Source organism: Monodon monoceros, unplaced genomic scaffold, assembly GCF_005190385.1.
Source record: "Monodon monoceros isolate NGI ecotype Baffin Bay Population unplaced genomic scaffold, NGI_Narwhal_1 Super_Scaffold_9, whole genome shotgun sequence".
NCBI lineage: Eukaryota > Metazoa > Chordata > Mammalia > Artiodactyla > Monodontidae > Monodon > Monodon monoceros.
Genome location: NW_021703786.1, coordinates 29,056,095 through 29,082,050, shown reverse-complemented (window position 1 = coordinate 29,082,050; position 25,956 = coordinate 29,056,095). Strand labels below are relative to the sequence as shown.

Sequence of the window (25,956 nt, the reverse complement as noted above, 5' to 3'; positions counted from 1 at the left end):
CCAGGTTGCCAGCATCACAGAGGTTCCTGGAAGGTTCCCCTGAGCTGCCAAGAGGCTGGTCCTCAGAGAAGCCCTTTGTGTGCCCAAGCGGGTTCCGGGGACGAGCTCCTCTGCAGATACATGTGGTGAGCCACTGAGCATGGCCCACCCACCGCGGAGGCTGCCCCGGGAGCCAAGGACAGCAGGGTCTTTTTTGTTTGTTTGTTTTTAATTGCTATTTATTTATTTACTTATTTGGCTGCGTTGAGCCTTCGTTGCTGCGCACGGGCTTTTTCTAGTTGCCGCGAGAGGGGGCTGCTCTTCATTGCTGTGCGCGGGCTTCTTATTGCCATGGCTTCTCTTGTTGCTGAGCACGGGCTCTAGAGCGCAGGCTCAGTAGTTGTGGCTTGTGGGCTTAGCTGCTCCGAGGCATGTGGGATCTTCCCTGACCAGGGTTGGAACTCGTGTCCCCTGCACGGGCAGGCGGATTTTTAACCACTGCGCCACCAGGGAAGTCCTGAGAGCATGGTCTTTTTTCTCTGGCTCTTTCAGAGCCCAGACCCTAAAGTGGACTGTAGGCCCGCCTTAAACTTCTTTTGGCCTCACTTTCCTTAAAGCCACACTTGTTGGGGGTTAGGCAAAAGCACGTGCCCTCGGAGTCCTGGAGGCCCCCCGATGGGTTGCAAGCACCTTCTTCTCAGCTTCAGGCTGAACCGGTGATGCAGTGAAAGGGGAGCGTGCAGGAAGTGCCCCCTTCCCTCCAACCGGACTTTGGTTCTAATCAACTGTAGAGGGTGGAATGGGGGTTCCCCCCAAAAGATGTGTCCAAGTCCTAACCCCAGGTAGCTGGGAACATGGCCTTATTTGGAAATAGGGTCTTTGCAGATACAGTTAAGTTAAGGATCTGGAAGGGAGAGAAGATCGTTGTGGATTTGGGGGGGGCCCTAAATCCAAAGACTGGTGTCCTTATAGAGAAAGGACATTCAGAGACACACAGGGGAAACGCAGATGCAGAGACTAGAGGACATGAATGCAGCCCTAAGACATGGGATGCCTGGGGCCCGAGAAGCTGGAAGAGGCCGGAAGTGACCTCCCCTAGAGCCTCAGGAGGGAGCACGGCTCTGCCAGCGCCTTGACTTTCCCTCCAGAACTGTGAGAGAAAAAATTTCTATTGTTTTAAGGCACCTGGTTTGTGGCAGTTTGTCACTGCAGTCCCAGGAAACTAACACACCAGCCCCAGGTGCTTCCTGAGCCTAGGTGGTAAACCTGCTGAGTAAAGTTCAGAGGTGTAGCTTGTGTCCCTGGGGGTAAGGAGTGAGGGCGAGCAGGCTCCTGGTTTTGCATCAGAGTGTTGCACGTTTCTGGGGAGCAGCAGAAGGTTGGCTGGTGTCCCGGAGGCAGCCGAGGGTCACTCTCTGGCAGGAGCACAGTACTTGTCAGACGTCACGGCGGAGCAAGGCTGCCAGGAACGTCCCTGTTAGGATCAGTTATGCATTCACGCTTGGGCATGTGCTCCAGTGAGCTTTGTGAATTTGGAGGGTGGCAGGGACTGCTGTATCCAGCCAAGCAAGATGACCATCTCTGCATGCGTCCCCTGATCCCTTCAAGTCCTATGTAGCTTGTAATTACGGAAAGTGGTTTACCAAGAAAGACCCCATATTGTTTCAGCATGTCTGTGCTTACAGCCATTCAAGTGAGGACTGATCTTTTGAACAACACTCTTCATATTATTTTTCCGTTTGGGGGAAATTTAAGATGCGGGAAGGACTTATCTAAATAGTAGAGGTTGATGCTGGTAACCAACCACAGGGGTAGGCAGGAGAATAATCTATGCTTAGAGAACATTCCGGAGGCAGAGCTGTGTAGGATGCCTGTCTGTGGGAAGCATTTACATACAGCCTAACCATTTCCAAAGTGTTTTCACAAATATTTTCTTATCTCAGCTTAGCAACCCTGTAAGATACATGTTTCTGACACCAAATCCCGTCAACTTCCGACTTTAAAAAACTTGTTTTGTTTTGTTTTCTTTCCCTTTAGAAAAGAAAAATCCTAAAAGCTGCTTTGGGCTACTAAGGTGGCCCAGTCAGGCACACAGGCCCTGCCATGGTGGGAAGGGAGGGGAGATGGAATTTTCAGCAGGTGTGAAAGGAGCAGATGTGTGATTCTCAGCAGGAGGTCACAGAATATTCTGGAGGCAGAGCTGTAAGATGCCTGGCTGTGGGATGCACCCCAAATAGACACTCCCCCCACAGACAAAAAGCGGTTGGGCGGATAGGCGATTTGGGGGTCTGCCGTGGCCCTGTCTTTCACCCACGTCAAGGAGGAAGGGGGGGAGCTCTGGGCTCGGATGGGCCCTGTCCGTCTCTTCCTTGTGCAGTCCAGTCTCTGCCCACAGAACTGAGGTTGAAGAGATTCTCGTCCATATTTAGCCTTGGGAAAATTGTTTTACTAATCGAATTTGGGGCGCTCTGCTTCTTATCCTCACCCGGTCCCCCCTTGTTCTGTGGCCTTTGGTCTGTCCCTTGTTAGCACTCCTTTCCTTGTGCGAGGCTACCCCGCCCACCTGGTATGACCCAAGGTGGAGTAGCCGGGGATGAGTTGCTGACTTGCTAATCTAAGTCTCCATCTGGCCGATGAAAGCGCCACACAGCTGCACCAGGGTAGGAGAAGCAAGGACAATATTTTGTGAGAGAAACAAAGCAAAAAAAAGTCTGATTGCATTGCCTATTTTTATTCCTCTGAGCCAGAAGCTAAAAGGGCTCAGGTCATCCTTTCTTGTCCTAAATCTCATTGGATGAGTGCTATGCTTTCCAGGGCACACGACAGCAATTCTCTTAAGCTGGGCTGCTTCCCTAAGCTTGATGTCCTCGCTTGGTGACACAGGGGACAGCACCGGGGGGTGGGGTGAGGTGCTGAGAGCACGTCTCCCAAGGACGCATCAGCTCAGTGCAGGGGGTGGAGAGACTTGTTTAACGCACACAGAATCAAGGCCTAATTGAAGACTCATCGCTTCAACCCAACCAGTATTTGATAGGGTTCTGGAAAATGCCAAGCGCATAGGCAGAAGAACGTGTGAGTGGATGTGATCCCAGGACCCAAGCAACTCACAACTGGAGGGGAGAGACAGACCCGATTCATTTACAGTCTCATTTCAGGCAGTGTGCCTTCCAGTGGAAGGACACAGAGGAGAAGGAGAGGAAAAGGAACGGCTGTAGGGAGGGGTCACAGAGCTTAAGAGGCTGTGTGGTCGTCACTGTTTACATGTCTCTCCCATGCAGTAGGCTGAGCTCCTTGAAGGAAAATCTGTTTTTATATAGTGGATCTTCCCACACTCCTGTGCTAAATATGGTGTCTGAATAAATGACGGGGCTGAATACATGTTTGCTGAGTTAACGAAGGAATGAATAAATGAGCAGATAAAGTGGAGATGAAACTAAAATCATTCTGGACAGAGGAAAGATTTATAGAAGACCTCGGATGGCAGGCTTTGAAGCTTAAATTTATCTCTGTTGTCAGTGTTAGATTTTGAGCAAAGGAGTGAGTGAGTGAGTGAGTGAGTGTGTGTGTGTGTGTGTGTGTGTGTGTTTGAAAGAGAATTTTGCCAGCAGCATGGAGAGTGCCTTGGAAGAGGAAAGACTCTGAGGTGGGGAAATCAATTAAGATATGCGGAGCTTTGCCTCTCCAGGTTGAAATGAAATATTTTAGAAATATGTAAGGCTGGATGATAACTTTTGCAGATTTGGTTTCTGGGCCTGAAGTTTTCCCAGGTTGGGAATGATGCAATGGTGTTAGCTCAAGACCACTGGATGACTGCCAGAGCAGGATGAAGAAATTGTGCCTGTAGGGTAACCTATATTTTTCGTACTTTTCCAGGCTGGAAACTTTGCCAGCTGGTCCATGTCAGGATAATCTGTCATGCCTTGCAAGGCTGTCTTTTACCCTTTTACTACCAAATAAGAAAATAATCCCTTCCAGAAGTGGAAGAGACCTGACACGTCCCAGTAGCTGGCCAAAGTGCAAGGTGCAAATGCCAAGGTGGGTAGGGCTACCAGAGAATCAGAACGAGGCGTTCTCAGCACAGCCTAAATGTTTCATTGACCCTGCCCCTTAGTGATGCTCAAAGGGGTCATTCAGACTCACCTCCTACGTATCTCGCTGTTGTGGGGAAGAGGTTGGGTTCTGCAGGCTGAAATTTTAGCTAAGACCATCACTTCTCTCCCAGTGTCTTTCCTGCAATGACCCAATCCTCTTGGTGTCAACAACTTCCCATGCTTTCCTTGGGATGACTCTTCATATTGTGCTAAGATCAATGGAGAAGATGTGGTTGGAGGGACCAGTAACAGTGTCCCCAGCTCAGGCTAATCCTGTTGGGGAAGATGTAACAGGCCACAGGGTCTGTGTCCAGGGTGTAGACGCTGCATCCTGCCGTCAGCCAGAGTGCCACCAGGAAAGGCAGCGCCACACTCAGGCTCCTAGTGGGGACTCAGCTGAGCAACCCAAAGGAACCAGAGTGTCTTGCTGTGGAGGCCAGAGCTTGGGAATCCTCCGTTTCCATCACAAAGACACCGGATAAATGGCCTTTACACAGTACCCGGCAGGGCTTCCATCTACCAAGTAAGAGGGGGCACAGATGCTCCTCATGCTAGGGACTCACTCAAGGTGTTTCAGATACTCTCATAATATGACCTTAGAGAGAGTCTGTCTGAGGAAGAGAGCAGGTGCGCGGCTGAACACAGGAGCAGCAGCGTGCCCTGTGCTGCTGCACTGTCCTTTGCTCTGCTTGTCACACACCCACTACTGCACGCACACACACGGCTTCCAAGGAAGCATCGTTCAAGGAAGGACATTTGATCCTCTTCAGCCTTTCTTCCTACTTGCCGGAGGTACAGGATACATCATGATGATGGCAAAGCAGCAAGACAGAATGAACCCATGTCCCTGGTGATGAGACCTGAGGCCACCTGCATCCCCATTCCGGTGGTCTTTTGGGAGTTGGCCATTGACGGTGACGGTGGAGGTGTCATTCCCACCCTGGACTCCATTCACATGCAAGGGACACAGACTTCTATCTTGTCAAGGCACTTTTACTTTGAGCTTTTGGTCACTGGCAGCCAAACCTGATCCCGATACACTTCTCCACTTCCCCCTCCATATGTGCTCATCTTTCTGCCTCACACAGCGTCTGACACATAATAAGGACTCCATGCACGTGTGTTAAAAGGACCGGATCTTTCTGCTTAACTCTGAAGCGTGGTGCTCAGTACTGTTTCTTATAGATTTTGGATACACACCCAATAGAACTGATTTTATTTATTTATTTTTATTTTAAAATATTTATTTATTTATTTGGCTGTGCTGGGTCTTAGTTGCGGCATGCGGGATCTTTCAGTCGCGGCATCCGGGATCTTAGCTGTGGCATGCAGCATCTAGTTCCCTGACCGGAGATGGAACCCAGGCCTCCTGCATTGGGAGCGTGGAGTCTTAAACACTGGACCACCAGGGAAATCCCTAGAACTGATTGTAAAACAAGCAAACATACCATAACTTATACATCTAGATGAGTGTTGTTTCCTTCAAATTACTGGCCTTGGGGATTTGTTCATGTATTTTAATTATACTAGTTAAAGATACTGTTCATGTGGGAATATAAATTGGTACAGCCACTATGGAGAACAGTGACGAGTTTCCTTAAAAAACTAAAAATAGAGCTACCGTATTATGATCCAGCAGTCCCACTCCTGGGCATATATCTGGAGAAAACTATAATTCCAAAAGATACATGCACCCCAACGTTCATTGCAGCTCTATTTACAATAGCCAGGACATGGAAGCAACCTAAATGTCCATCGACTGAGGAATGTATAAAGAAGATGTGGTACATATATACACAATGGAATATCACTCAGCCATAAAAAAGAATGAAATAATGCCATTTGCAGTGACATGGATGGACCTAGAGATTGTCATACTGAGTGAAGTAAGTCAGACAGAGAAAGACAAATATAATGTGATATCACATATGTGGAATCTAAAAAAATGGTACAAATGGATTTATTTACAAAACAGGAATAGAGTTACAGATGTAGAAAACAAACTTATGGTTAACAAGGGGGAAAGGGGAGGGAGGGATAAATTAGGAGATTGGGATTGACATATATACGTTACTATATATAAAATAGATAACTAATAAGAAGCTACTGTATAGCACAGGGAACTCTACTCAATACTCTATAATGACCTATATGGGAAAAGAACTTTAAAAAGAGTGGATATATGTATATGTATAACCGATTCACTTTGCTGTACACCTGAAACTAACACAACATTGTAAATCAACTATACTCCAATAAAAATTAATTTAAAAAACCCAAAAAAACAAAAATTATCAGACTTTAAAATTTTGCCATATATTAAAAAAAAAAGTTTGAATGTTCTAAAAAAAATAAAAGAAAGATACTATTCGTAGTATGGAGGTTCCTTAAAAAACTAAAAATAGAACTACCATATGACCTAGCAATCCCAATACTGGGCATATACCCTGAGAAAACCATAATTCAAAAAGAGTCATGTACCACAATGTTCACTGCAGCACCATTTACAATAGCCAGAACATGGAAGCAACCTAAGTGTCCATCGACAGATGAATGGATAAAGAAGATGTGGCACATATATACAATGGAATATCACTCAGCCATAAAAAGAAACGAAATTGAGTTTTTTGTAGTGAGGTGGATGGACTTAGAGTCTGTCATACAGAGTGAAGTAAGTCAGAAAGACAAAAACAAATACCATATGCTAACGCATATATATGGAATCTAAAAAAAAAAAAGGTTTTCATGAACCTAGGGGCAGGATAGGAGTAAAGACGCAGACGTAGAGAATGGACTTGAGGACACGGGGAGTGGGAAGGGTAAGCTGGGACGAAGTGAGGAAGTAGCATGGACATATATACACTACCATATGTAAAACAGCTAGTGGGAAGCAGCTGCATAGCACAGGGAGATCAGCTCGGTGCTTTGTGACCACCTAGAGGGGTGGGATAGGGAGAGTGGGAGGGAGACGCAAGAGGGAGGGGACGTGGTGATATATGTATACATAGAGCTGATTCACTTTGTTATACAGCAGAAACTAACACAACAATGTAAAGCAATTATACTCCAATAAAGATGTTAAGATCACATGACCCAAAACTGCAAAGTGAGATCTCTGGATCCCCCCTGATCAAAAGATTGGTTCAGGGATGGGCATGTGATCCAGGTCAGGCCCTGGGATTACTGTTTGTGTATCTTATTTTCTTGAGACATTTTTCAATACCTCATTTGTGATTATGCCATGATTTGTCATCCTCAGTGGTGACAAACCATCTTTTCCGTTAAAAATATTTTCCTATAGGTAACTTCAAGCACATACAAAAGTGTACAGAGGCATATAATAAACAATGATCAATTTACAACCAACCTTATTTCATCTAGGCCCTTCCTCCTCTCTTTCCCCATCTGGATTATTACGACACTAATCCCAGAGATCACATCATTTCACCCCCAAATATTTCAGCGTGTATTCCTAAAAAGAGAAGGCTTCTTTAAGAGATATCAATATTAGCCATAATACCATTATCCCACCTAAACAATTAATAATAATGTTTTAGTTATTTTTTATTGACGTATAGTTGATTTACAATGTTGTGTTAATTACTGCCGTACAGCAAAGTGATTCAGTTATACATATATATACCTTTTTAAAAATATTCTTTTCCATTATGGTTTATCCCAGGATATTGCATAGTTCTCTGTGCTATAGTCGGACCTTGCTGTTTGCCAATAATAATTTATTGTTAATAATGTTTAAGTTACCCTGTTTCATAAAAGTTTCTTTTACTATTTTATTAAAATCAAGATGGAAATAAAGTTCATATATTGCAATTGGTAGCTACCTCAAGTATCTGGGTTGTTTTTTGTTTTTAGAAATTTTAATTGAAGGGCGGGCACCACGGTGGAGGAGCTGCTTTCAGGGGTGTGGCAGGCAACCAACTTCAGGGAGCAATTCTCCCACTTAGAGAGCGAGAAGCAATGGAAGGTCCACATGGAATTCATCCTGTGTCACCTGTCCGACTACCGCGACCCACCCAGCATCTACCGCTGACTGGCCAGCTGCTGTCCCTCTCCATGGTCTGGGCCAGCCACTTCTTCCTGGGTTACAGTTACAACAAAGACCTTTTAGACAACGTGATGGAAATGGCTGATGACGTTGAAGTGGCAGACCAGTCACAGTTTACTACCGGAAGTGAATTAATGAAAAAGCATCAAAGCTAAGGAGGAAGAGTCATCACATTTTCATCACCAGCTGCAGACTGGAACAGGAGGCTGGCATGAATGCCCACATTGACAACAATGGCTCTTTTAAGCTCTTGGTATCACCAACGTGTAGGAAAGAGGCATTGGAATGGAAGAAAATCTTGTCTAGATTGGCGTTTTAAAAAGTCTCATTCTGGGACATCCCTGGTGGTCCAGTGGGTAAAGACTCCATGCTTCCAATGCAGGGGGCCTGGGTTCGATCTCTGGTGGGGGAACTAGATCCCACATGCATGCCACAACTAAAGATCCCGCATGCCGCAATGAAGATTCCATGCTGCAACTAAGACCCGGTGCAGCCTAGATAAAAAAAAAAAAAAAAGTCTCATTCTTCCAGTAGCTATCATTCTAAAAGCATGCGTGGGTATTTATGTATTTATGAATCCTGCCCTCTTTTTTTTCAGTTTTTCAGTGTCTAAATGTTTGTTTAAAATGCCTGTTTATTTAAATGTTAATGTAATAATGGCAGGTGATGATTTTTACAGTTTGGATTTTTCAACAATGTACTTTTAACTGTGAAAAACATTTTAATTGAAGTATAATATATACATAAAAAAGCAAACAAATCATAAGTGTATGGCTCAATAAATTTCTCAATCTCTTTTGATCTGTAGTGTGGCGCTTTCCCTATTTTTTCCTTTGTACTTTGATAAGGAATGTGTTTGTCATGCAGTATTTCCCATGATTTATGCTTGGCTGATTGTTTCCGCCTGGTATTATTTAACATGTTCCTCTTTTCCTATTTCTTGTAAATTGGCCGTTGCCATCTAGAGGCTTATCAGATCAGGTCAATTTTGGGGCGAGACCATTTCATAAGTGCTGCTGTTTACTGGGTTGTCTCTTTCTCGGACCATCTTTTGAAGGTGGATGTGATTTTCACAAACAGGCAAAAGCCAGCCCTAGCTGAGTCTAGTAAGCAGGGTGGGTGATCAAGCTGGAAAAATGATGGTTTGAGGGGAAAAACAAGGTGTGATCAAGTAATGAATGATTTTCTTGTGTGGCTGGTAAACTGGCCCTGAAGGAAATTCCGAAACTGTTCCAAAAATGTGCTGTGCACTGGCAGCGTCAAATGCACAGCCACCGAGGGTGACTAACGCAAACGGAACAACAGTGACATTGATGGAGAAACTGTATGTTGGCTATAAAACCATCTTTGTTGTGTGGGTGGACATGCGTGCTGTCCTTCTCTAGTCATTAGCTCCTCTTGAGAACCCCTAAATGTCTCAGTGTGCATCACACTTGTGCTTCAAAGTTGGAGCTCTTGCCGAAACGCCAGATCCACTTGTCTTAGGTCCATCGAACAACTCGGACGTGTTGACAAGATGCTGCTGGGTCCCACCCAGCCCCTCCCCAGCCCTGGCGTTTGCCTCATCTGCATTACTCGGCGAGAATGTGGTCAGGGCACCGCAGAAGTCAACAAAAGATGAGGAAGTACGGGGAGCCTCCTGCGCCGATGAGACAGACCAGCTCGGCCCTGGGCACCCGTAAAGCCGGAAGGCCCCGGCTATTTTGATGCCTCGCAGACTTCCCAGTTCCAAGTCAGCGGAACTCCCCGGGGCCACTGCTGGACGCCCCTTTTGTGTCTCGGCAGCCTCCGCCCAGCTACTCGCGAGCCCCGCCCCTCACACTAGGCCCGCCCCGTGACGCAAATCTGGGTGCGGCCAAGCGCCGTTGGGCAGACCTGCCTTGCTTCTGGGCCGACGCCTACTCCGAGCTCCTCCCACGCCCTCCGGCCTGGAGTTGGCGCCTGCGCAGCTCGGCTCGGCCCAGGTTGTCACCCCTCCCCCCTTCCTAGCAACCGTCGTCTCTCCCGCCTCTGCCCCTCGGCCGCTTTCGCGCACGCGTACCCCTTCTCCCGGCCCCGCCCTCCCCGTCACCCGTAACAACCACAGGAGCCTCGCTGGGCCCCTCCGGCTCCCGCCCCACGGCCCACTCCCCGGAACCGGCTGCTGAGCTGCCGCCGCCTGCAGTGGAACGGCGACGGCGCCGCGGAGCCGCCGGCATGAGCACTCCCCGCCGCCCCGCGTCCCCGGCCCGGCCCTTCTGACAAGAGGTAGGCGCGCGTCTCCGTGGCGGGCTCCGAGCGCGCCCCCGGCCCGGCCCCTCCGGGAGGCGCGAGGCTCTCGCGTCCGCCTCCCCGCCTTGCCTACCCTTCCCCGGCCCCTCGGCTCACCCCGGCTCTCCTCGGCTCCCCCCGGCTCCCCGACACGGGAGCGGACTGTCTTCCCGCCCGCCTCTGGCCCGCCGACCCCCGCGCCGCTCCTACTGTATTGGTCGCCCCCTCCCCGCCTCCACCCGTCGATATTCCCACCCGGGACCCCTCCTGGGGGAAGCGGAGTTTGGGGTCCCAGCCGGCCTCTGGCGCACCTCCCCGGGTCGGCCGGGGCTGGGGGCCCGAGGGACCGCCGCGGCGGACCCCCGCATCGAACGGAGGGCCCGGCTGCCCCTTGAGCCTGCTCGGGGTGGACTCACTGGGTCTGGCCATTGGCTAATTTTTAAGCACCGATTGTCATGCAGTAGAGGTTGCCCTGGTCCACGGTGCCACTTGGCGGTTGTAACTCCGGCTTCCCACGTAGGACGTTTCTTCGGACCAGAGCATCGGAAGCTGGGAACTGGCAGGAGTTCAGAAGCTGGTGAATTAGCAGGTTCTTGAGTGTAGTCGCTTTGGGTTCTGCCGGGCAGTGGAATCCCGAATGGGTGTTACCGAGTCTTAACCGAGCATTACTTTTTTTTTTTTTTACATTCTCCCCCCACCCCTTTTGATACCCCGTAATCACCCTCTCCTTCTGTGGGAGACAACCTAAAATTAATTTTCCTAATTAAAAATTTAAAAGGTTGTTGAATTCCTGCTGTGCACCGGCATTATCAGGTTGGCAAAACTAAATAGAACGCGGTCCCAGTGCACCAGGACCTGCCAGTCCCAGAATCAAGATTATAGAACACGGTCCCAGCGCACCAGGACCTGCCAGTCTCAGAATCAAGATTATAGAACACGGTCCCAGCGCACCAGGACCTGCCAGTCCCAGAATCAAGATTAATGACGGCATTCCAGTTGATTGTGGTGGATTCAGGAGTTTGTCTCTGAGTCTCATGATTTTAGAGCAGGAAGTCTTTCAAGATTATCTCACCCCAAACCTCGCTTTGCAGAGGTGGATCTGAGTCCAGGGGAAGTCAAATGACTTGCTTGAGGTCTCCCAGAGTTATTCTTTAGCAGTTTTCAGAGTGCCAGATATGGCTGTTTTCCGCCAGAACCTGTTCTCTCTGAGAGATATGCGAAACGTACCAGAGGAGGTTCCAGACCTGTTTAAATGTAATAATATAGGTAGGAATCTTATGATATAAAACGTATCTTCGTAAAGTTTTCTTTTTTTACAGCTAGACTTTGGACTCCTTGAGGATATTACATTTTGTACTTCTGAATATCCTCTCACCATATTCAGCATAAAATAACATTCTTAATGATTATCCTGCGCAGGACAGGTAGGCTCTTTGGATTTATTTTTCTTCCTCCCTTTTAAATAGGGAAGTGAAGTCCCATAGAGGACTCCAAATAAAAGTGTGTTTTCAGAAAAATCCAGGTAGGCTGGGGCCAGTGTGTAAATGTGTCCCTGGCAGGAGGATTCCTGACTTTGAAGTAGGCTTCAGCCCTTAGTTGATTGCTTCCTGATATTACAGCTATTTGAGGCTGGAGAAGTCAGTGGAGCCTCTAGCCAGAGTGCTTGGTGGTGTCTCCGCCATTTGAAGATAGATCCCTGAAGTTGTCTTTTTAAAAAAAAAAAAAAAAATTAATTAATTAATTAAATTCTTGGCCGAGTGGGGTCTTAGTTGCGGCGTGGGGTCTTAGTTGTGGCGTGCGTGATCTTTGTTGTGGTGCACGGGCTTCTCTCTAGCTGCGGCGTGCGGGTTTTCTCTCTCTAGTTGTGGCACGCGGGCTCAGTAGTTGTGGTGCGTGGGCTTAGTTGCCTCACGACCCATGGGATCCTAGTTCCCCGACCAGGGATGGAACCCACCTTCCGTGCATTGGAAGGCAGATTCTTTACCACCGGACCATCAGGGAAGTCTCTGAAGTTGTGGTCTTGCACTTAGAAAATGGGGATTGACAAGTTTCCTTTGAAAATAGCTTTTGAGGAATATCCCATAATTTGAGACACACTAGTGTTTTTTTCCACTTTTATTTTTGTGTGTCCTGGGCTTAATATCTTGAAGTGCCACCATTTTAATTTGGCTTCTAATGGAAGTTGTTGAAGAGAAAATGATTCAAGAACTAATTGTATGGGTTATCAGAATAATGGAATCATGACATTTCACTGCTGGAAAGGACCCAGGGCAGCCCCTGGAGAGGCGGTGAGGCAGGTAGGGCAATGGAGTCCTCCAGCCCTCAGACCAGAGCCGCTTCCCTCACTCCACTTGGGCTTTCCTCACCTTTTCTTACTGTCTTTATCGCCTTCCCTTGTCCTTCTATAATTAAGCCTCGTCTTTTGACTTTTGCGTGCATAGAATTACGACCCGCTGAGATTCCTTAGACTGTAGTATGTTGTGTAAATGCAGATTTAATTTTTTCCACATCATGTTTATTTATCACAAATGTTTGTGTTTTGCAGGTGTGAGAGGATTGCTGTTTTATTGCAATCATGGTGCAAAAATACCAGTCACCAGTGAGGGTGTATAAACACCCCTTTGAATTAATTATGGCTGTAAGTACTTTTCAGTTTACTCTTCAGCTTCTTATTTTTTTAGGTATTCAAATTTGGTGAGCTGTTGCTCCACTTTTATTTGTTCTGTTTTTATGCTTTTGAACTTTATCGAGTTTGTGAAATGTTTTTAAACTACAAGTTTCTGAAAATCAAAATCTGCATGTTTATTTTTAAAATAATTCACCTCAGGGTAATGTATGAATTTCAGTTAATTCTCCATTTGAAAACACAGAAGTGGGATTGTGACTCAATAATTCTTCCTCTGGATTTTGCTCTTTTTTTGTTTGTTAAAGTAGAAAAGGGATGTGGAGAGTGGTTTTTTCCCTCTGCTGCTCATTTAGATTATGGATGAATTCACCATATGGAATTGACACTATAGGATGGAGTTTAATTTACCAGATTCTAAAGACTCTGATGAATGAATTTCCTCCGCTAATATCAAATTCATGAGTCATATTAGAATTCTACAAATGGGGTAACTAAAGTCTTAATTTTCTTTGTTACTGCCTAAAGAGTTTGGTTCAAAATAAGCATTTCACTGGAGGCAAAAAAATCCCCCCAAAACCCAAAACAAACTTTTTGCCAATCCCTTTTAGATTAGTATAAGGTATTGTTTCCTTTCCCTTCTCTTTTGTGTTATTGTTAAGGTGTAATATAAGTGGATGTACAGGAAGATGCCTCTGTCGTGAAGTATGCCCTGATGAAAGTGTCAGTCTGAACCGCGATGAGAAACCAGAGCCTTCCAGCCCGATGAGTAGTTAGCCCCTACTCTGACTATGACACGGAGATGAATTTGTCTGTGTCTGTTCCGTGTATAAATAGAAACTCAGGTGGTTTTGCATATGGCTTCTTCCTGCTCAGCATTGTTTGTGAGATTTATCCAGATCAATTTAGTTTTGGAAAACAAAACAAAACTCAAGTCTTCTCAAGGGAACAATTTAGACTTAGGGCGTCTGTTTTTTAAATTGATGTATAATTTATAGACAGTGAAATGGTCACAGATTTATAGTTTGATCAGTTTTGACTGAAGAGTGACACGCGTCTCTGTCAAGATGCAGAACCTTTCCATCCGTTACCTCAGAAAGTTCCCTTGTGCCCCTTCTCTGTCAGGTGTGAGGTTTGGGTTTTTTGTTGTTGTTGGGGGGGGTACTCTTTAGTTCTGTGTGTTCCTTCAATACTAGGACTGTTCAGTATTTTATGTCTAGGGCTTATCAGAAAGGCTTGCTTCCTGTTTGCATGTTCTGGGTGCTGGTTTGGCATTTGGTCACAAGGAGCAGAGAGGCCCACTCCGGCCTGAGAGCGGGTATTGTCGGTGGAACACATGCTGTGTGCAATGAGATCGCGCAGAAATCCAGGAATGCGAGCCGGCAAGGCTGAGCTCCAAGAGCCCCGCATGGGCGGGTGGTTCCTGGCAGCAGTTGTCCCCGGAACTCACCCCCCCCCACCCCCGCCCCGGGCTCTGCCTCCTCCATCTGCCTCTCCCCCCACCACCACCAGGCTGCTTTGCTCTCTCCTGCCTTTCCCTCCCCTGCGCCTTCAGCTCCTGTGCTTTTTCAGCTGGTCATAACCCCTCTGGCTCCAGTTTGCCTTTGTGGCATTTCTTGTTGCCTTCTTTCAATTTCTAAGTGACTGATTCTTGTCACATTTCCTAGTTCAGATTCTAGAGAGACTAGATCTGGTCCTTCCCCCTGGGCCCAGGAAGTCGGTTGCTGGCCGGCCTGTGGGGCTTGGTCACCTATCCCTTTTCGGTTGGCAGGGGCTGGTGGCGCTGGGGGATTGGTGTGGGGCCGTGGAGGGCAGTGAGCCCGGGAGGTGCCTGGGAGTGGAGCGGGCAGGCATGAGACTGGTGTCTTATGTTTTCCAGAACGCTAAGGACGATTTTAAAATCTTGATGCAACCCTGATCATTTGAGGCAAAGACTAATCTCTTATGCAGACACTAGCTTTAATAAAGAGGTATTTTGATTGTCTAATGTTCAGCTTCCTTATTTTCCTTTCTTTACAGTTTTCAAAATGGTACAGTTTGCCTTGCCACTTTTATGCATGGATTTACAGAAGAAATTGAAATTCTCAGCCACACCTCAATCTTTTAAAATTAACTGATTTTTCACTTGCTTTTGTTTTAAGCAGTAGTAAATTTTTTTTGCGTTGTTAGAAATTATTTTTTAATCTGAAAATGAAATGTTACCTTTTTCCTTCCAGAATTAGATACAGACTTGAATGTTCGTTAAACCTGTAGTGATTTTTGTGGTGCCACTTGCCGCTTTTCTGATTGTAATTGCACAACATAAAATCCTCAGTATTTTCCTTGCTCTGTTTTTTCTCTTGTTGCTGAAAAACAGTGGTATAAAAGAGTTACTCTAAAAATGTTCTTTTCATTTCATTCAGGATGAGCAAAGAGGTATATAGTTAATGCAAGAACGGAACTATAGCTTCAACAGAAATATTTTTGAGAACCTCAAAAAGTGATTGTGCTTCAGTAATCACAGCATGTGACAGTGACAGAAGTGTTCATCAGGTGATCAGCTTGTGGTATTGACAGGTGGATCCAGGTCCTAATTTACAGGGTCCTGTGATGACCACTGGCGGAGATGCTGTCCTTCACTTAAGGCCTTTGTTTTAACCAAGAGTTTTGTTGTAATTTAGCATTGCCAGGATATGCTGAGGTAGGAAGTGCCTGTGTCAGTAGGTATACAGTGGGTATCAAGTATGTTAATTGATTTTGATTGATTTAATGACAACTGATGATTTGTTTTGGGGTCAATATACTGGTAGAATTAAGAAATCATGCAAATGTTAATGGTAAACAAAAAGAATTGAAGTGAAGGTGTTTCAGGAGGCATTTGTGGCATCTGAGGGACATTCTGTTGTTAGATGTGAGCCCAGAAACAATTGTTGGAGCTTCAGTGAGTTGAGAAGTCCCCCAGCTCAGCCCCCTTTGAGGGTGAGGCATCTGAGCCTCAGAGAAGTTAAAGCTTCCACAGTTAGCTGAGGTAGAGAGTTCGGTGTTCTTTTTATCATAATGTGTATCCTGGAATGTGTTATGAGGGTTCTTGTCCTTGAAGACGTCTGTGACCTTTCCAAGCTCAACCAGAAACATTTCCTGGGGCTGCTCTGCCTGACTTGTGGGAGGAGAACTTAATCAGTGAAGAACATTCCAATGGATTGTGCCTTCAAGGATCTGTGGTCTCACCCAGGCCTAGTGAGGTGCCCGCAGAGAAGGGACTTAAGGTGGGAGGCGTGGTTCCGAGATGCTTGGGTTTGAGTGTTTCATTTTGAAATTTCTGAGGTAAAATACAAATTTTGAAACTTTGAGCTTTCTCCCTCCTAGTGTTCATGGCCCTTTCATAAAGGATACAGAGGGAGGACGAAGGAGAGAGAGTCCATGGAACAGAGTAAAGTGCAGAGGCAGGGGGTCGGGGCACGGGCCGAGGCCTCTGTGGTCACAGTGGCGGGGGAGGCGAGGACCTGTCTCTGATCCTTTCCTCGCCTGGGGACAGCTGCCGTTGGGACTAGTTGGAGCGTGTGACAGGAGAGGCCCCACTGCTCTCTGTGACGTGCCACGAGTCGCTGCCTTGTCCAGCCCCGTTGCTAGTGGGCTTCCTGTCATCCGATGGATTTGGTCACGTCGCTCTCTCCTCTCCGCACCCGCACACTCTCCCTGTTCTCTCCATCCTGTCATCGTGCTCCCAGACCCCCTTGGCCATCTGTATCCCTAGCAGGTGCATCTTTTAGATTGTGCCCTCAAGTCACGTCTCTGTCCCTTTCTCTCCTGAGCACCGCCTTCGGTCCAGCCTTTGGAGGGCGTGACCAGAGCTGTTATTTTCTTACTTACACATGCCTCCCTTTGGTCCGTACTGTGTTCTCCTGCCAGACACTGTTTCCACTTGTCAGCCCTCTGTTGAAGTGATGTCTCTTATCAGTCATATCCGTTCTAAACTGCTTTGCTTTTTCTTCAGGGCCCTCATGTCCTACCCTCTCTGTTTAAGCTTATTTCATAATTATGCAAACTTCCCAGCATGAATGTTTACCTCTATTCTGTGCTGTCCCTGTTTCCCACTCGGTGTCTTTTCCTGCCCCCACCCTTTCTTTTGACACTTCCTTCCCCACGTTAGATGCTCACCTTCCCCAGCTGTCTAATCCTACCTACTCCGACTGGCCCACCCGCTTCCCTGATGCTGCTCAGAAGCCCTTCGCGTTTCTCTCCCTTTCCTCCGACTCCTCCTTCACGGTGTAGTCAGTGGCAGGTGATTAGTTTCTTTTATTCTCTATTTTGTATGTTCCTCGAGGGCAGAGGCTTTGTTTTTTCCCTTGTTCCCTCCAGCTTCGGTACCAAGCACATAGCGGGCACTCAGATATCTTTGATCAGCTGGTGTCTGTTTGTTCACTTGAGCTTTTCGTGTGAGGATATGGGAAGTGGATTTTTTTTTTTTAACATCTTCATAAATTATGCAAAACCCATTTGACAAATTTCGTAGTAGTTTAAGTGATGTACTTTTACAAGTTGAGTAACCGTAAAGCCCTCTTTGCAAGCGTGTGGTTGCTGATTGAATGGCCCCCAGAACAACATTTGCTTCTGCTCTTTTCATTCTCTTGTTTGTTTTGTTCTCTGGTTTTTTCCGTTCATTTTCTCTTTCCTCAGATACCTCATGTCTTCCCACCAAGACTAGAGGATGAAGGGAGGAGAAAGATTTGATGTGATACTAGGTGCAGAGCTGGGCCCCGCTACAGACGTGCTCTGTAACCTAGTGTCTAGGCCGGTCACTAGTGGAGACTGTTGTGAGGACGTGATAGAACTAAGCAGACCACAGACGTGACGGTGGGTGAGGCAGGGCCTGGAAACATCCACAGCCTCCCCCATCCCTTTCTGACAGCCAGCCCCTGTCCCGCTCCCAAATACAAGGTGAAATGAATCAACAGAGTCATATGCTGGCATATAAACTCTGAATGTGTGTCTCTTTTAGATTAAATAGACATTTGTATTTATATTTAAGCTTTATTTCATCCGTTCACAGTTTATACATCAGGACAGCTGGGAAGATACGTGGGGGACCCCGGCGTAGGCTCGTGTATCGCAGCGCAGTCTGAGGGGAGCCTCACACCAAGGGCAATCAAGTTGGCTCTTTCTGGGGCGGTGGCGGGGGCGAGGTGCACAGAAATCCGAGCGGCAGAGTGCTTCCCAAGGAGGCCCCCCCATGCAGCCCTTTCCAGATTGTTCCTCTGTTGGTTGGGGTCCTGCCGGAGCCCGGCTTGCTCTGCCTTCTTGCTCCGAGGCGGCTGGCTGCCTCCTGAAGCCCCTGTGTTCACCCACCCCTTCCTCCGTGCCTGAAGATATCGGGAGCCCCAGTCCCCTTTCCTCTGATTTCGTTTTCTTCCTCTGACCTGAGTCCCATGCATATTGGGTTTTTACCTTTATTTCAGTTACGAAATATTTTCATTCCATCTTTTGCTTTTCTTTTCGAAGCACATCCTCTTCCTCTCATCCTAGATTTTATCCCTGGGCCTTTTTGTAGTTTCCAGGTTTCTGATGGTTAGGTGTGATGTTGAAATACATCTTTTTCATTAATTGAGGTATTGTTAGATCTTCAGTGAGCCTAATATGCAATAGAATTTGTTTTTACTCAAAGGAATAAGCAGTCTGCATTTTGGGGTCGCTAACTTTAAAACCAGTTTTATTCAGTCTAGGAGTGAAGGGAAATGGTCCAGTTTCCCTAATGTTATATTAAGGATCCTGGGCAGTTTTTAGTGGGGGAGATTGTACTCTTTTCATTTATCAAGTTTTTGAATGCCATAGTGTAAATGCTATTGCATTTAATCAAAGCTGGGATTGTAGTCAGACGTGCTTAGCTTTGAAAATGAGCAATTATAGTGTACTTCCATTGTACACTATTGTGTACAGAACCAGGCATTTTCCATTCTCTTAAACCCACTCTCCCAATACATTATGCACTCTGAATTACTTTTAATGTGCTAGGGTGAAGACAGTTATAGTTCAGTAGGAGATATTTCAAGAAGAAATAAAGCAGGATCTGATTCAGCTCCTTGCCTCTTTGATTTACCTGATTTTGTCTAAAAAACCAAACAGGTAAACCCTGTATTATGGAAAATTTCAAGCATACAGAAGTGGAGAGAAAGGTACCCATGGCCCAGCTCCAAAAGCATCAACATTTTGCCAATTTGTTTCATCTGCTCTCCCCACTTTTTCCCCCGCTGGTGTATGTAAAGCCGATTTCAGGCATCTTGTTAATTCATCCCAAAACACTTCAGCATGCACCTCAAACTATAAGGACCTTTTTCTTTTTAAAAGGTAACCTCTGTGTCATTATCCACCCGGCAAGAGTACTGATAATTCCCTGATGTCATCCAATAGCAAGTCCATGTTCAGACTGTCTCAGCTGTCTAAAACAATGTCTTTTTCTATTAAATTTAATTTATTTTTGGCTGCGTTGGGTCTTCGTTGTTGCACGTGGGCTTTCTCTAGCTGCGGTGAGCGGGGGCTACTCTTTGTTGCTTTGCGCAGGCTTCTCATCGTTGTGGCTTTTCTTGTTGCGGAGCACGGGCTCTAGGCGTGCGGGCTTCAGTAGTTGTGGCACGTGGGCTCAGTAATTGTGGCAGGCCGGCTCTAGAGCGCAGGCTCAGTAGTGGTGGCACATGGGCTTAGTTGCTCTGTGGTATGTGGGATCTTCCCGGACCAGGGCTCGAACCCGTGTCCCCTGAATTGGCAGGCAGATTCTTAACCACTGTGCCACCAGGGAAGCCCCTTAAGCAATGTCTTTTTATAACTTGTTTGGATCGTGCTTCAAATAAACCTTTGTGTTTGGTTATTACGTTTCTTCAGCCTCCTCTGTTCCTTTACATCCTCCTTTTCCTTTGTTTCCTTTCCTGCCATGGCTTTGATACAGAAACTGGGTCACTTGTCCTTTTCAGTTACCTTAACCTTTTGCTGATTTAATTGTTCATGACGGCAAATAGGTACAGGGAGTACACACAGGCCTCAGATCAATCAGTTCATCTACTTTTTAGCAGCTCTGTTTAAACATTCCCTGATAGAGATTGAAGTGAGTGGTTAAAACCGGCTGCTCCTTTTTTGTCCTCGTGATTATCCTTTGTAATTTTGAGTTGCAAATAGGATGCAAAACATTTTTTTCCCAAATTAAACTGGGTCTTTCCATTTATAGTTACTTTGTAACCCACTTCATTGATCCTACTGTTTATAGTGAGCAGTTGAAAGGAGTTAATTTATTGGCAGGTCTGATTAAGAGGGTTTCTATGTAGCGTCTGCTGTGAGCGCTTGGGGACCCCTGAGGTGGTGGGGGTGGCAGTGGTGCTGGCCAGTCCTTTGTTTGTGCTTCTTTCATTAGAGCCCCGGATAGGGATGACGGTCTAGTTGGGGAAGTGCCCACAGAGAAATTCACTGAAGAGAGGATTTGCCTTGGCAGGTGTGATAATTGATACTTCTACCTTGATTTTTAACCTGTGCGAGAGTGAAACTGACAATTTCATATACTTCTAGTGGAATAATTTTACATGTTGCAACAGAAAGCATGTATCGCATTACAGTTCTCTTGAAAGGTACAATTTGATGTTAGGAGTACTGGCCTTGTTTTTGTTTTTTGTATGTAGGTTTATGTAATTATCACTCTGTAAGATAATTGCTATATATATCGTGATATGTACTGAATCCTTCTTCCATTCCGAAGTCCGCCACGAGTATTTCATAGATCTCTCCTACATGTTTTTGCACTAGAGTATCCCTAGTGCATTGTTCACATGCATAGTGCAGATCTGAGTGATTGACAAGTGTCCGGTTCTAAATGTCTCGCATGTTTGATTAGACGGCTGGTGGTAGCTCTCTTCCTCTCGGGTCTCTGGCCCTCCCTCTGGTCGCCCTTGCTTTTGTTACTCCACCTACCTCCTTGCCTTCTTGGGTACAGATGGACTCTTCCTCTAATGATAACTTGTTTTGCTATTTTGAGACCCCCTAGTTGAATATTTTGTGTTTTCTGGACATCACAGGTGTTTTAATTGGTAATTATGCTATTTTAGGAATATCCAGCTCTCTCTCACCCGACATCTCTTCCTGGGCAGCCTCATTTAAACCCGTGGCTTCAACCGTCACTTTATAAACCAAAGCTCTGAAAGCTTATCTTAAGCCTACACGCAGGAGCTTCCAGATTTCCAGCCAGCTCCCTGCCAGGACATCTCCACCTGGCCATTTCAAGGCAGATTTAGTACCTCTGAAACAGAGTCCACACCTTCCTTCTGCCCCACAAAGAGCACACCAACAGAAAAAAGACACGCACATGCGCGCGCGCGCGCACACACACACACACACACACACACACACACACACACACACTAAAATTCCTCTGAAAAGCTCTACTTTTCCTCCGAGCTGCTGCTTCTGCTGAGTGCCACTGCCACGTGCCCAACCCTCAGACCCGGAACCCAGACATCCCTGACAGCCCCCCTCCCCCCTCAGCCCTGGTGATGGCTGGACCCTTGCCCGTTGAGGAGGTCTTCTGACCTGGGTCTGAATCTGCTCCTTTGACCCTGTTGGCTCAGCCTCAGATCACAGCTCGTCCCTTCACGTCCAGGTCCCTGCAGTGACCTACGGGCTCTGCATCTCAACCCTGTCTCTCCCACCCGCTCTTTCTCAGGGTTGCTGCCGCCCAGTCTTCCAGTTGTACATCTGACCATGTCACTTGCTAGTTTAAAATTCTCAAGTGGCTGCACCTCACCTCCGAGACGAATTTGGACCCTTTAGCTCCATCCCGGAGCCCTTCTCCTTCTACCTCTTAAGGTCTTCTCGTAGCCTCGTCTCCACAGGCGAGACCCTCACGTGCTCCCCACTCGAGTTCTGTAGGGTCACTGGCCGCTTCCCAAGTGTGCCATTCTGCTTCCTGGCCTTCGTGCCTGGAGGGCCTTTCTCCATCCTTCTCACTGGTCAGATCCTGTTCTCAGAGGAGTTCCTGCTCTGGGCTCTGGTGTCCCACTGTCACCTCGCCGGTCCCTGCCTTCCTGGGGTCGCTAGGCTTGTCACCTTCCCTTACACTCGAGCATCTTGAGGGTGGGAACCAAATGTTCTGCTTTTTACCCTGAGCATAGAGGAAGGCCCCAGAAATTGATGTGTCTAAAGAATAAGCGAGGGCTTCCCTGGTGGCGCAGTGGTTGAGAGTCCGCCTGCCGATGCAGGGGACACAGGTTCGTGCCCCGGTCTGGGAAGATCCCACATGCCGCAGAGCGGCTGGGCCCGTGAGCCATGGCTGCTGAGCCTGTGCGTCCAGAGCCTGTGCTCCGCAACGGGAGAGGCCACAACAGTGAGAGGCCCGCGTACCGCAAAAAAAAAAAAAAAAAAAGAATAAGCGAGTCCTGGGATGTGTGCTCTCGCTTCCTGTATGACTCTGCTTCTGGCAGTGAAAATTTCAACAAAAGGTCACATTGGAACATACTCTTTTGGTTGGATTTACTGCTTATACTTATATCATGTTTTGAAGGAATCTGATGCAAATTGGTTTTTGTAAGTAAAATAGAGTTTATGATCAGTGAACTGAAGCCTATAATTACTATAGTTGACTGACAAACGTGTCCTGGTTTATGTATCACTTGGTGCTTGAGTGGCTTTTTTCCCATAGCAATGAATGCCAAGTATATAAAAAATTTTGTTTCTGTGGTTCTACAGAACATAAAATTCATTTAAAAATTCTTGACTCTGATAGAATAGTATTCTAATTTTCTTTTTGAGATCTCTACAGGTTTAAACCTGAGAGGTTGGTGATGCATGACTCTTTTTTTTTTTTTTCGGTATGCGAGCCTCTCACTGCCGTGGCCTCTCCCGTTGCGGAGCACAGGCTCAGACATGCAGGCTCAGCGGCCACGGCCCACGGGCCCAACCGCTCTGCGGCATGCGGGATCCTCCCGGACTGGGGCACGAACCCGCGTCCCCTGCATCGGCAGGCAGACTCTCAACCACTGCGCCACCAGGGAAGCCCTGACTCTTTTTTTCTTAATGAATAAGTTACTCTGTAACATAAGGTGGTCCTAATCATAAAATATGTGTTTTTCTTTTTGCTAGTTTAATGCCTATATATGTTTTTAAAAACCAAGTCCAGAACTAAAAGCTACAGGTACATATTTTAAGAAGTAAATTGATTTAAGAGATGGTTGCATTGCAGGATATATGCTATTAATATTGAGAAAGCTCTTCCCCAAATGCATGTTATCTTCATTTTACTGAACACAGAGTTGGTTTAGAATGCAAATTCTAACAGTTCTAGATTCTGATTCTCTACTGAATCAGGACTTCTGGGGGCAGGCCCAGCAGTCTAGTTTCACAAGCCCTGTAGATGGTTCTGATGCCTGCTCAGGTTTGAGGACCACTTGTTTAGATGTCCTTAATTTGGTTTGTAGTAAATGGAATAGGAAGAAAGGAAGTTGGTTTCAGTTATAACTTTTTTTAATTTAAAAATTTTGAACGGATAGATTCTTTAACAGTTGTGTAACAGAGACTCCTGTTACATTTTGTTTTCTTTTGAAGGATTGAACGTACACTAAAAGGAGACTGTTTGCTTTGTGTGCTTCTCCAGACTGCTGTTCTTGAGTTTATTTAGTGATACCAAAATTATATTAACAAGCATGTGCTTCCTTGAACTGGTCTTAACTGAATTATTTGTATGGCTTTATTTGCTAATTTTCAGGTGGAGTAGATTTGTACTTTTTTTTATGTGGTAAAATATACATAACATAAAATTTACCATTTTAACCAGTTCCAAGGGTACAGTTCAGTGGTATTAAGTACATTCACATGTTGTACAGCCATCCACCGTCCATCTGCAGAACATTTGCATCTTCCCAAGCAGAAGTTCTGTCCCCATTGGACACTAACTCCCCCTCCCCCTCCCCCACCCCCAGCCCCTGGTACGCCCCACCCCTTTTCTACTTTCTGTCTCTATAGATTTGACTATTCTAGATACCTCACATAAGAGAAATTACACAACGTTTGTCCTTTTCTGACTTGCCTATTTCACTTAGCATAATGTCTTCACAGTTCATTCATGTTGTAATGTGTCAAAAGTTTTTTTCTTTTTTAAAGTTGAATAATCCCACGTATGCGTGTATATATAGATATACACACTACAATTTGTTTATCCATTCATTCATCAGTGGACAATTGGATTGCTTCCACCTTTTGGCTATTGTGTTTACTGTACATTTTTAAAGTCTAGTTTTTGACTATTATGTCAACCAAAAATAAGTGCATATCTCTCTAGGTTTATTTTTTTGGTCTTTTATATTTGATAGATTCCAGATCCAAAAGACAAGTTCCTTGAGGAGTTCAACCACTGTATTTCATTCCACCTGTTCAAAATAGATCTTTAAAGTTACATCTCATGATTGCCACTGCTGTTAGTTTCTTAACAAAGAAAGAAGAGCGCCTGAAAGTAGATGTAGAATGATGAGCTGGGGGGCATGCACTGAAGCAGAATGGGGGCTTCTGCCATAAAGGAAGGGAAGTGGTAGAGAAGAGAGAGAACCGAACACGTCAAGGTCTGTGAGGTACAACTTGTATCATAGGCGTTTAATAAGCAGTGCTTGATAGATATTTTCCTGATACAGTAACCCAACTCCTACTATTAGCCTACCGACAATAGATTTTTTATTCTGGTTCATGAGACCGGATAATATTTCCATGGCTTATTACATTCTTTTATGTGGGCAAACACATGGCATCTTTAAAAGCTGACAGCTGCAGGTCCCTGGAATATCAAATGCTCTTCTGAAGTCCACGAATTTATTTTTTACACTCTGGAAAGTAAAACAGTTCTCTGCCAAATACAGCTTAATTTGAAGAAGAATATGCAAAACTGCTATTTTTATTGTCACATATACTCAGTTTGCTCTCTATTAGACAAAAGATTTCATGGATTAGGAATATTTTTGGAAAATCATGGCATGTTTTGGATTCCGTTGGGTCACGGATCAGTCATGTGACTGTTTCAAAGACAAAAAACGAAGAGAAGAGAAACCCTTCATAGCACTCCAGACATTCTTGTTTGCCTAGGACTTAAGTAACTGTGGTCTGTGAAACATTTGACCTTCAAGATTTATTGACAGAGACAAGCTATCTTAAGTATAAAGATGTACTTAAAGATGTGTATACCTCTATTTTTTCTGACTATTATCCTTTAATTCTCTAACACGATTGGTTAATGTTGTGCTTTTATTTTTTTTATTTATTTATCTATCTATCTATCTATTTATTTATTTTGCGGTACGCGGGCCTCTCACTGTTGTGGCCTCTCCTGTTGCGGAGCACAGGCTCTGGACGCGCAGGCTCAGCGGCCATGGCTCACGGGCCCAGCTGCTCCGCGGCATGTGGGATCTGCCCGGACCGGGGCACGAACCCGCGTCCCCTGCATCGGCAGGCAGACTCTCAACCACTGCGCCACCAGGGAAGCCCTTGTGCTTTTATTTTGATAATTGAAAAAAATAAACACATTGAGATCATCTGGATACCTATCATATTCATAGCTAAGTGCTATTAGACAGTATGTGTTTTCTTTTAAGTTTATTTTGGGGGCACCAAACAGTACTTTTTTCTTTTTATTGAGGTATAGTTGATTTACAATGTTGTGTTAGTTTCTGGTGTACAGCAAAGTGATTCAGTTATACATATATATATTCTTTTTCATATTTTCCATTATGGTTTATTACAGGATATTAAATATAGTTTTCTGTGCTATACAGTAGGACATTGTTGTTTATCTATTTTATATATAGTAGTTTGTATCTGCTACTCCTAAACTCCTAATTTATCCCTCCTCCACCCCCTTTCCCCTTGGGTAACCATAAGTTTGTTTTCTATGTCTGTGAGTCTGTTTCTGTTTCGTAAATAAGTTCATTTGTGTCATATTTTAGATTCCACATATAAGT

The 25,956-nt window shown here is 45.7% G+C and overlaps 1 protein-coding gene and 1 pseudogene across 2 annotated transcripts in view; both read left to right on the top strand.

Annotated features, from left to right (window-relative positions):
* The first annotated feature begins 4,552 nt into the window (after positions 1–4,552).
* On the top strand, positions 4,553–8,291 carry LOC114889530 (annotated as a pseudogene).
* A 1,911-nt stretch (positions 8,292–10,202) lies between these two features.
* Positions 10,203–25,956, top strand: part of SEC14L1 (SEC14 like lipid binding 1) — a 51,817-nt gene continuing 36,063 nt past the window's right edge. The window contains exons 1-3 of one of the 2 annotated variants that reach the window (XM_029211840.1): positions 10,203–10,383; positions 11,706–11,810; positions 12,932–13,024. In XM_029211840.1, coding sequence (XP_029067673.1) covers positions 12,962–13,024 — 63 coding nt within the window. In that variant the 5' untranslated portion in view covers positions 10,203–10,383; positions 11,706–11,810; positions 12,932–12,961. The remainder of the gene's footprint in view (positions 10,384–11,705; positions 11,811–12,931; positions 13,025–25,956) is intronic. The other variant, XM_029211841.1, reaches the window with a different exon arrangement.